This window comes from Phoxinus phoxinus, assembly GCF_949152265.1.
Source record: "Phoxinus phoxinus genome assembly, chromosome: 25".
NCBI classification, from domain to species: domain Eukaryota; kingdom Metazoa; phylum Chordata; class Actinopteri; order Cypriniformes; family Leuciscidae; genus Phoxinus; species Phoxinus phoxinus.
In genome coordinates, this window is record NC_136900.1 from 16,675,799 (window position 1) to 16,688,142 (window position 12,344).

General features: G+C 39.3%; 1 protein-coding gene across 3 annotated transcripts in view; it reads right to left on the minus strand.

Moving 5' to 3' along the window:
* Positions 1-1,463: 1,463 nt before the first annotated feature.
* LOC306993587 (solute carrier family 23 member 2) overlaps positions 1,464-12,344 on the minus strand; it is a 38,376-nt gene continuing 27,495 nt past the window's right edge. For all 3 annotated transcript variants that reach the window (XM_079603453.1, XM_079603454.1, XM_079603455.1), the window contains 5 exons: positions 9,733-9,986; positions 7,906-8,070; positions 7,669-7,777; positions 4,286-4,381; positions 1,464-3,130 (listed from right to left, as the gene is read on the minus strand). In XM_079603453.1, the coding sequence (XP_079459579.1) occupies positions 2,946-3,130; positions 4,286-4,381; positions 7,669-7,777; positions 7,906-8,070; positions 9,733-9,986 (809 nt within the window). In that variant the 3' untranslated portion in view covers positions 1,464-2,945. The remainder of the gene's footprint in view (positions 3,131-4,285; positions 4,382-7,668; positions 7,778-7,905; positions 8,071-9,732; positions 9,987-12,344) is intronic.

The following is a 12,344-nucleotide window of genomic DNA, read 5'->3' on the forward strand; positions in this document are numbered from 1 at the left end:
ATAGATAGATAGATAGATAGATAGATAGATAGATATAGATATACATACATAGGCTACATACAAAATTCAAATATCGTGCAAAAGTTCATTTATTTCAGTAATTCAACTTAAAAGGTGAAACTAATAGCTATGAAAACCTTTTCACAATATTCTAATCTTGAATTTGGGGTTTTCATAAGCTGTAAGCCACTAAGCCATAATCATCAACATTATAACAAATAAAGGCTTGAAATATCTCACTTTGCAAGTAATGAGTCTATATAATATATTACAGTAGTTTCACCTTAAAGTTGAATTACTGAAATAACTTTTGTACGATATTCGAATTTTTCAAGTTTCACGTATATGTATATATATATAACAATTTTGCTTTGTATAAGGCCATGTTAAAGCAAATTTGAATATTTTTCATATTTTCTCTCAGTCTTCGTTTCCAACATAAATACATTTGAACAAATAAAAAACAAAATAAAATGATTAGGAATACAAGTCAACAATATATTTATTTGGTTACACATGTAAATATGAACTGCTTCGTCCATTTCAAGGAAGACAAACACAAATTGATGTATTTATTCACAGACCAGCTTGTCTTTGATCTAAAGATTAGCTTTCAGCTTGAAAGGACCCGTTGCTTTTGTCTATTTTTTGGCACACAGTCATTTACATGCACAAGTGTGCAAAACACAGTACTGAAGATATAGTGTCACATTTACATTTGAGGACAGCAGAATAGTGCTTTTAAAGAATATTTAATTTTCTGTAGAGGTAGCATAAAATAATCTTGCTGAAATTATATTGTCACATGATATTCAGACGTGAAAATACACTGTGTATATATATATATATATATATATAATAGGATACAACGATGTCCTCAAAATCACAAGTCTAATATAAAAAATACAATAAAAGATTTGAATGGCTATAATTATTTAAATATTAATCAGGATCAAAAATCTAAATTCCTACTAAAGATTTGAATGTGTTCAAAGAGCATTGTGGATTTTGAATATCTGATGCACAGTTCTCACAGAACTGACATGACATTTATTCTGTAGTAGTACATCTCTGTATTCAGGTTACAGAATTCAGTTAATGTCTCAAAGCAGAACTGAAATGACACCAAGAGAAACAAGAATGACGCAGAGCGGAAGGAAGGAATTTGTTCTATTGTGTTATACAAGTGTTTAATGCCAACAAAGCTGGCATGCGGTGACAAATGTGTTATACTGTACCATGAAAGGAGTGGTATTATTGTCATGACAACGGCAGCGTTTATGGCAACGGTACCTGTGAGCTCCAGGGTACAGCAAATCCGCCGCAGCCCTGAGGTGACATGTTATTTTATCCACTACAAAAAGCAAATGCAAATGCAAAATTCCACTGACGCAAATGGGTTTTATTTGATTTATTACGAGTATTATTAACTTTTTGAAACCTAAATCTTTATCACCTAAATCACAGAAAAGTGATGTACAGCCATCATGCTCAAGAACTCGAAACAGAAGGGTTTTCAATTCACCTTTGGCTAAGCCCCGCCCCCCTTAGTTACTGTTGCTACGTCCGTCAACTTCAAATGGGCTGTGACAGCTCTTCCTGCAGAAATTTTATCAAACTTTTTTGTACTTTTTTGTAAATAAAGCAGCAAATAAAGTGTCTGATAGAAGTAGCCAAAAGTGGCTGCAATATGCGTTCGAAGGCTATATTCAAGACATACCGGTGAAACGCAAGCAACAACAAGGCATCCAAATAGAGGCAAAAGCATAATGGTCACAGTCAAAAAATGAACCACCGCATATCCTAATCGAGACGGAGGCTGGGACTACACTGTTCATGCAAAGCTGGGTAGGCCTCTATTCACTTCTATAATCGTTATTACAAAGCAAACGGACTACGCGAGTATAAAGTTGTATTTATTAGCAGCGTGTGCTAGCGTATCAACAATTAGGGTAGAGAACCTTAATCATAACCTAAAACAGTATAAAACTGTCTAACTAGTATAACTTCACAGTTTATGCGATGTGTTTCACATGTTGACTCTATTCTGCCTCACATCTGTGCCAGTTCACCGCCGGCGCTGTCTGTAAGACATATCGCTCTGATTGGCTGTTCAGCTTAGCGAACGATAAAAGCGGAAGTGATGAAAGCAAGCAAAAAATTAAAGACGGGTTGTTCTATTTTTACGCCATCTTATCGCCTGAAATGAAGAAATTGATCAACATGATGGATCTTCAAAATGGTAAGCAAGCGTTTATTTTGGGCCGAGACGCAGTCGACAAAACAGTCGGTATTTGTCGCCACTAATTCTTTGACATAACCTTGTTATGTCGACCTGTAGTCAAGCATTTGTCATGGATTCATAGCTTATACAGTCAGTCTGTGCAAAGCACTTCATCTTTTATAACATGAGATTTTGGCCAAATGACAGAAAAAAAAAAACATAGTGTCCACATAGTTACAATAAACTGTAAGTTGATGAAAACGTAATGCCTTAGATGCAGCCATTCTAATGATGGACAAAACACATGTCCGAAATTCTCCAAAACTCGCTGGTCAAAAACCTTTTAAACTCCATTTGTGCTTGATTTTGGTTAATGTAATGTAAATAACATAAATGACACATGCAAGTGTCTGACCATATATAAAGCCACATATTTATATATTTTTTTGGACATACAAGGTTTCCACCCGACATCGACAATATATTATAATGAAAATTGGTAGGAGGCGCTTTTGAGGAACTTTCATGTAATTTAAAAATCCCAAAATAGCTGAAAAATGTCCAAGTTTGAACGAGTCCCATTAAAAATTGGAGCAATTCTGTGGTTAGGGGGAACTCTTATTCTAATGAGCTTAACGTTGGAGACGGGCATGAATGTTGCTCACCTCTTGCCTGGAATATGCCATTCAAAAACCAAGCCTCACCACAGAAAGCTACGGTGCTACAGATGCGTTCCCAGTTCCTGTGACTCAAGTGATGGGAGAAATGGGAGGTAGTGGAGCAATTTGAACCTCTGAATAAAGTTCGTGCAGAAAGGCAGATTGTAACAGGACTGATCGGTCATGTGTATTTTAGATCCTGCATCAACCTTCCTCCAGCTCTTTATTCCTCTTTCTTCTTCGGTTCCTAAGGGAAAAAACATGATTTGTATTCATTATATTAACAATACTTTGACACAACTAGATGAAAAAGCAGATATTTAAATCTTTTCATAATGCAAACATTCATTTCAATAGATTTCAGTCATGTTATATGCCAATTAGATCTGGACTCTTAGAATTTTTTTTATTGGCATCTGGTTCCATGAAGAACCTTTAAAGGCCTGTTCACACCAAGGACGATAACTATAAGGTTGACAACAAAGATATAGTAATAGCAGAGTCCACACCACAACTATAATGACAATGTCACAGAGGAACAATATTGCTGGATACACTTTTTCCATTAACAGCCAATAAGAATCTTAAAGAGCTTGAGCATTTAAAGTCTGCGTGAACTGGAAGTTGCAAACAACTTTTCTCCAGTGTTGTGACGTATTTCCAAGTGAAACGGAATATTGAACAGAGGGCAGGGTTTTACTTTAGCGCTCCTCCTCTCCATCTCTTGCTCATAGCAGACTAATGGTTTAAGGGGAGTGGTTAAGCGTTTTCAACCCAAGCCGTCAAACTGACGTCATCAGAAAAGCAACGCCATTCCAGACCGGAAGTAACTTGTCAATTTTTTATTAAAGATTAAACGGCAAATACCTTTTCTCTGTGTATTAACTTGCACGGATGAATTGCTCACCACAAGACTAGTAATATGCGCTAACAATGTAAATAGGGTCAATTTTGATTTCATGTCGACTTTAAAGTGTGCAAAAGAATGCTATTAGTGTGGACGCTAATATAGTTATCATTATTGGTGTGAACAGGCCTTAACATCCATCGAATCTTTCCATTGCACAAAAAGTTGTTTATAGTGGAAAAAGATTCTGTAGATAAATTTCTTTACACTAAAAAAAATGGTTATTTTAAGAATTGTTAATTGAAAGGGTCTCTGGGGAAACAAAAATGGTTCTTCCATGACATCACTGCAAAAATTACCTTTTGGAGTGTTCCTTAGCATTTCCTGTTATGTTCACAGATGTCATTTTTAATGAATAGTGACTTTCATATGACTTCCGAAGAGTTAAAACAAGCCCGTACAAAGGCGTAAAAGGCACACTTACAGTAAACCTTTTGACCACAGCGTGCCCCTGCAGATTTACATGCCCAACAGTCATGCTTTTTTACGACTTACCTGGTATTGTGTTGTCCAAAACAAACCCAAAGAATCCACCAATGAACATGTGGGTGGTGAAGAGAATCATAATGAGCTGATCCAACTCTTTTATGCCTGTTGACAGATACAAACCATTCAGGTCACAAAGAGCCTGGCGGACAGTGACAGATGCCCAATGCATGTATATATATAAGCAAGTCAACAGGTGGGCGTAAAAACTCTTGGTATAAGATATCTTATTATTATGTCTTAATAGGGTAAATATTCTAGGACGAATTGACACCCATCTGACGAGACCAACACAGCAAGTGTAAGTCGGGAGTTCAATGTATCAGCTTAGAACACTAATTCCTGAAAACCTATCAATAAACTGCTTAAAAGAGCCCCTGATGAAGCACTTTAAGACTTATGGTGATGAGCCGCCCAAATTTTAAGCAGTTTTAACCCAACACTCAAAGGACAAAGTTCATCGAAAGGGTGCACTGGCCAAATGTCGAAGGGGGAACGCTGGTTTTTACGTGAAAGGTTTGTGCTGAAGCGAAGGGAGGAGATTACAGCAGAGTCAAACGGAGACTTGTAAAGAGGATTGGCAGATAAGTCGCCCTATCCTCAGGAGTCCAGACAATGCTTCTCACCACTGCGGATAAGCTCGGGATGTGCCACTTGCACCGAGTGACCCGACACATAGCTGTAGTTATGACTCTCAAATGAGATCTCAAAGAACTACTGTTTCTTTCCCTGTTCAGTTGCTGAAGCAATATTTGCGTCTAATGCGCAGCAAAGGAGTTCAGACTGGAATTGTTCTTTTAATGTATTTATTTTTTATTCGTTTTATAAACTTTTTAGTTAAGGTCATATGTGTGTGTCAGACCATGCAATGCTCAGAGAAACTGCAAAAAAAAAAAAAAAAAAACAATAGCGACATCTCAGACTCTACAGGCCTCAGTTAACATCTTAAATGTTAAAGTTCATGACAGTACAATTAGAAAAAGACTGAACAAGTATGGCTTGTTTGGAAGGGTTGGCCTCTTCACTCTAAAAAAGAACATGACAGCATGGCTTAGGTTTGCAAAGTTGTATCTGAACAAACCTCAAGACTTCTGGAACAATGTCCTTTGGACAGACGAGACCAAAGTGGAGATGTTTGGCCATAATGCACAGCGCCACATTTGGCAAAAACCAAACACAGCATATCAGCACAAACACCTCATACCAACTGTCAAGCACAGTGTTGGAGGGGTGATGATCTGGGCTTGTTTCGCAGGAACAGGACCTGGGCACCTTGCAGTCATTGAGTCGACCATAAACTCTCTGTACACTAAAGTATTCTACAGTCAAATGTGATGCCATCTGTCTGACAGCTAATGGCAAATGACTTGGCAGAAATTGGGTACTATCTACAACAGAATGGCTAAAAAAAAGAGGGAATGAAGGTGTTGCACTTGCCAAGTCAAAGTCCAGACCTCAACCCGATTGAAATGCTAACCGACCTAAAGAGAGCTGTGCATGAACAGATGCCCACAAACTTCAGTGAACTGAAGCAACACTAAAGAAGAGTGGGCTAAAATTCCTCCAGAATGATTTGAGAGACTGATAAAGGCATAAAGAAAATGATTACTTCAAATTATTGCTCTTAAATGTCACACATGGCTTCTCCATTTTGGCTTTATTTTGGTTAAATAAATAATGACATTGTGTAAAATGTCACATGTTGTTGTTCATCTGAGGTTGTAGTTACCTAATTTTAAGACCTGCTAAAGATCAGATGATTTTTTGTTATGTCCTGATGCATAAAACCATATAATTCAAAAGAGTGTACTTTCTTTTTCACATGACTGTATACATACACACACACACACACACACACATATATATATATATATATATATACAATTTACAATTAAGTTTATATTTTGGCAAAATGCAGTATGCAGTAGGCTCAACTTTACTCAGTTTCAGAGACAACTTATTGAACATTTATATCTACGTCATCAAGATTCAACAAAACAAAATTAAACTTAATTTTGTGTGAATGCTTGAAACCATAACAGAAGTCATATGTGCCTATAGTGTTGTGAGATCGGGTTAACATCACATGCAAACGCTTGTCTGCTGTCCAGGTTTCGTTTCTTTTGATCTGGCCACGCTACAAGGTATCCATGTGTTAAAGTATTATATTACCAACAGTCTTTCTAAAACAGAGCAGTCGGATATCACCAGCACAGATGCTGAATACTCTTAAAAAAAAGGGAAAAGGCAAAGTGGTTTGGTCTTGTTGTCTGGTTCTGTTGTTTAAATTCAGTTTGTGGTGTGGAAAGGAGTCACAGACTACAAAACAAGTCTACATCGGGTTCTCAAAAAACAAAGAAGTGGAGAGAGAGGAAAAGAAAGCTGCAGGAGGGCAGACAACTTCTAGTTTTTATTTTTTTTGGAAGAATGGTGAGCCTTATGAGAGAAGCGTAACTGTTCTTATCCCTTTGCCTCAGTGTAGTAGTGTTGTCAAAGATACCGGTACTTTGGTACAAAGTGGATACTGAAATTGAAAAAATGTGACGATACCAGTCTCTCTTAATTAGATACCCGCTGATAGGCGGCTGCATTCAAACGGACTCGTGCGTATTCATGTTTGCATTCAACGTTTACAACGTATTTGCAGCGTTGAGCATTGTAGTCAATCACAGAAAAGCGCATGAATGCAGTGACCAATCAGAGGTGTTTAATTTAGTCAGAATCAGAGTCAGAGTTTTCTTTCAGCCTGAGCTCACTGAATTTTAATGAAGAATCCTTTTATGTGTAAACATGATGTAAATACGAGATTCATTGTGCTTCTTTGATTAATGGGAGTTTTCGCAAGAGTGCAGAACCGAGACTGAAGTTATTGACAGCTTCAATGATTAATGAGAGCGCACTTAGCAAGATTTTTGTATTGGCTATATCCCATTCGCTATTTCAAGAAATGGTGTGTTTTTCATGCTACCAACACACTACACAGTGAACAGTTTCAGGAGTGACAACCCGAGAGTGAATCTGTTATATTATTGTTTTAAGTCACCCGGAAATTGAAATGATTGACAGTGATAATTTTAGCAGTAGACGGAAGAAGAAAAAATGATATGTTATGTGTTTTTTCACTAGGTCTTTTTAAAGGAATGATGGCTGGATTGAAAATATTCGAAGGGGACATTATGATGTTTTGATGCAAATAAATACAATTTGAAATAAAAGCTGTGAATCAGTGAAAATGAAGCTGTATTGGGTTTTTGTGACGGGCCCAATAATTGGTGCTATGCCCCTGGGTAGAAGTGTTATACTCCAGTAAAATATGTTTGCTGATGGGTTAAATGCTGCATACTTTAGGTGATGCTGATGTTATTTTGTATATGTTTCAATGTTATATTCACCTGTGTTGATCATGCCTGGATTCGAATGAAACCAGGTTGGGAGCACAAGACCACTGAAGGTCGAGAAGCCAAGAATTAGGAGATTCCTGGAGGAGTTTAAGTCCACATACTGCAAGAAAAGAAATGAAATACAAAAGAAACAAACTCTTAGTATGTATTTTATTAGATGAAGTCGCCCTGATAATAAATTTTATAACAATGAAATGAAAATGTATGACAACTCTCTTTCAAGTATACCTGCAGATTGGAAATACCCACTGCTGCTACCATGCCAAACATGATGAGGAACATTCCACCAATGACCGGGTCTGGAATAGTTATAAAGACTGCACTGAATTTACCAAAGAGTCCCAAGATGATCATAAGAAGCCCAGCGGTCTGAAGTACCAATCTGCTGCCAACCTGGCACACAATGTAGGGATCAACCATCAAAAATATAAATCATCCAAAATACTGTCATGAAACCCAAACCAAACAAACCAAAAAAAACATTTATGAACATGCAGGAATGCAATAATTATCATTCCCATGAAATAGAGATAAATTATATTAAGAGAAATGGCCTGATAACATTTAAAAACCACTTGGCAAAAATCGAGATAAAATGTTTAAAATAAGACTTTTTTTATATAGCACTGCCCTGAAGAAGCTGCACAGCAGATGTTTAAGCATTCCTCAAAAAATGACATTAATCTCATGTCATGTGTTGCCTCCTCGAGCATCAATGACGGCTTGCAGCTGTTGGTGATAGATGTGGATGAGACCCTCAATTGTCCTAAGAGGGGAAGATCTTAAATGTGCAGAGGATGCTCAAAAAACAAAATAATTTACAGGAAGTGCAAGATGTTTGAGAACAGTGGGGACCTTTATTACCCAGAACTCATGCACAGGAACGATCATAAAAGGACACAAATAGTCATTGATGCTCGGGAAGTCAACACTAACTATTAAGCACCAAAACAACCTGAAATTCTGATCAGGATAATTTCTGTAAATTAGTTTTTGATTTTGTGGGGTTGGGGATTATATGTAGGCCTATATATGTGTACTGCATATTCTTTTATTGAATTAAATGTATTCATTTACTGCTCTAACTTCTCTTTACTCTTTAAAAAGTGAAACATTATTATTTTAGTTATTTATGTTCTGGAATATGTGTAAATATCAGTAATGACAAGTTATGAAAAGCTTTATCACCAAAATATCAGTAATGGCAAGTTATGAAAAGCTTAATCACCCAAAAAAATTTAAATAATAATGCACGTGCAGATTGTCCAAGATGTATGTAAACTTATGAGCAGAAATGTATGTAATATTTGTAACGTGAAAAAACATGCAGCATGGCCTCATACAGTATTTCTGGTATATTGATATTAAGAACATATACAAATGGCAATATTAATATTAAGAAGATATCAAACTGAATTCATCTGAGTTTAATTTTGAAGTAGGCCCACATAAAGTTATGTTAAAGCATGTAATTCTCACATTTTCTATTCTCAAATATAGTGTACTTATCCAACTTTATCCGCATATACATATAGAATACCCACGTAAAGCGATATTTCCTATATAGCAAGTCTCAACTGCATGGTTGTTTATATAGAGCTGTGCGATAAAAGTTTACAGTTTGATATGATATAAAGCTTGATCCAAATTTATTCTCATACATACACTCGCATAAAGTGATCTATAGAATATAGCAAATCTGCTTGATTGTTTAGATTTTCACAAAATGTTTATTATAAGTTCACCCAGCTCTAATCTGTTAAATTTGTATACAAAGCATGAAGATATTAAAATCGTATAAACAATAACATAATGATTTACTGTAAAGCTGCTCCGAGATAATGTGTATTGTGAAAAGCACTATATAAAATAAAATCGAGTATGGATTACTAATGTGTGGCTTCAGGAAGCCTAGTCAATGTTTTAGTTGAATAGTAATATAAAAGTGTTGAAATATAATTAAGAACTTGCTTTGGTGTTGGTGCCCACAACAATGAAGATAGTTATAGTTATTATTATTATTGTTGTTGTTGTCAATAAACAGAGAAATCCTACCCTTGTAATTCCCAGAGCGGCGATATTCTGACTGTAGGAGGTGGTTCCATTACCACTACCCCACAGGGCAGCCAAGATGCAGCCCACGCCTTCCACCGCAATGCCGCGGTTAATAGCATGCGTGGGAGGTGGAGGCGCACCAGAGAGACGAGCGCACGCATAATAGTCTCCAATGGACTCCATTGTTGAGGCCAGCACTCCAGCCATCATGCCCAGTACAGACGACACGCTCACAGTGGGTAAACCCCACTGTCCTGTAAAAGAGTTAATAGATGAGGAAATGCTCGTTATGGACAAGGAAGAAGTTCCTTAGTACACTTTATGATGCAAAAAAATAAACAAATGGAATATGTAAGGGAGTGTTTTACAATGGCATGTTGAGAGTAAAACATAATTATAGTATGGTTGGAAGCATATGAAGATTATGAGGTTACCAGGAAAAACATTTCTTTTAACCGTTTAAGGTGGAGAAACTGAACCTAAAGAAACCTTTGGGTTGTTGTTTTTTCATTTCGTCTATTGACACAAGGAGGCAAAGTTTGAATAGTTTGTTATGGTGTCATGAAGGTATGTTTGCTTTGACTCCCACTCAAATCTGTATCAGATTTTCAGCCAAATAAATACTCAAAATACCAGTTTTGATTTTTGATTTGAATCAGACTTTCTCAGTAATACGTAAGCATAGTTCCCTATCAGTCGGTCACTACTACGTAGGTCGTGACCGACCAATAGGAATCTCGCTAGAGAGCCGATCTACTTCGAGTGAAACTAAACGAGCCAATACACATTGGCGTGCAATCATTTGCATCAGCTGCGCAGCCTCGCAGCGCGGGTATATAACGAGCAGCTGGTGATTGCACTGTAGCTTTTTGCTTCGGAGCCAACCGATGCTGTTTAATCTATCTAATATTGAGTGATCAAACAACGAGCAAGCTCTTCAGGAAGATCTCTCGTGTCTGGTACGGGCGATACAGCGCAGCAGTGGGGTCGACTTTCTTTTGTTTTTGTGTTTCTGAGCAAAACAAAAAAGCTGTTTTCACAGCTGGTAACGGTGCGCCAAGAGCGTTAAATAGCCGTTCTTACGGCTGGTAAGACCGCCGTGAAGAGAGACAGCGCACGACAGGTTGAACATTTCTGTCTGTGTCCGCTGCGACCATTCCCCTGCGTGCTTCAGTACCAAGAAGAGCATTCACCTGAAAGAGCTTACATGGGTGTGAGTTGCGTCTTTCTAAAGATGACATTCCACCCGTGTGTTTCTGGATGCGGTCGTTTCCTGTCCTCACTGACGGCCACGATCACTGTCTCGCATGCCTGGGAAACATGTGAGACTGTGTTCGTGGGTGGTTCATGTTTTCGCACGGGAACATGACCACGTCGGCACGCCGGTTGACTCTGCTTTCTCCGGAAAGCTTGAGTCCCCTCTGTTGTTGGCCAGCCGCTGCTTGTGTGTGAAAGCACAGCTGCAGGTCTGCTCGACACTCTGGGACACCAGCGTGTCGTGTGCCGTCGAGCTGCCGGGCTGCAGCGCGGGTTGTCACGGCGACCCAGCGCTCGCTCGGCGCTCTAGGTGCGCGGTCCCCATGTCTGTTCTCCGTTGTAGCGCCCTCCCTGGTGGCCACCAGGAGAGGTCTACTTCAGTAGAATAGCTTGGGTGATCCTGAGAGCTGAGGGCTTCTCCTTCGGGGAACCAACCCCCTAGGGCCCCTCCCTCTCTAGCGCATCACAAGCTGTGCAGCTTCTGGATGAGATGGCTGGTCCTTCAAAAAAAAAAAAAAATGGAGGAACCTAGCATTTCATTCAAGGCTCCAGCTGAGGGCAGATGTCGATTGCTACATCGGAGAGAGGGGCTGTTTTGTTCTGGAAATGAGGATGATGTTAAGTTCCCACTGTAATAGTGTGTGTGCTTATGCTGAATCAGATTCAGAGCGGACAGCCATGCTTTCCCGGGTCTTTCTCGGACGTGCATTGAAAACTTAACAGTATGGAGCTATATTGGTGCCAAAAATATGGAACGCCAAAAGTGCCAAATTCTGCATAAAGTTTTCACCTCTCTCACTACCCTCGATAGTGGGGTGGCCGTGCCTCTGGCAGGCCACCTCTACCCTGCATGCGAGGCCAAGGCACTCTTATTGCACGAGGGTAGTTCTGAGCCGGGGTTGAGCTGCGCTTGTCGACTGACCGTGTTCAAGTCACAGTGCTGGCCCTCGATCAGACGATGTCCACCTTGGTGGTCCAGAAGCCCCCCTGGCTGTCCTTGTAGAGGTGTGAGAGCTCGTCAAAGTACGCTTTCTCGATGCTCCATCTCATAAGGTGGCCTTTTCAGCGACACTGTTGAGAACTGGCCCAGCAGTTCTCCACAGTCGGCAGCAGACTGAAGCGCTTCCCCTGACGTACCACCAGAGTACCTCGTGGGCTGCCCCTCAGTCTACTCGTCGCCAAGGGTGTCATCCCCTGCAAAAAAGAGAAAACTCCGGCACAACCTGCTCTACTGTGTCCGCTGCAGGAGGATGACACCACCCGTCTCAACCACTGTTTAAGTGGTCGGTGAAACAATCACTGGAGACGGGTGACCCGGAGATGGTTGGAGCTGCTCTCTCCCAGTAGAGGGCTGG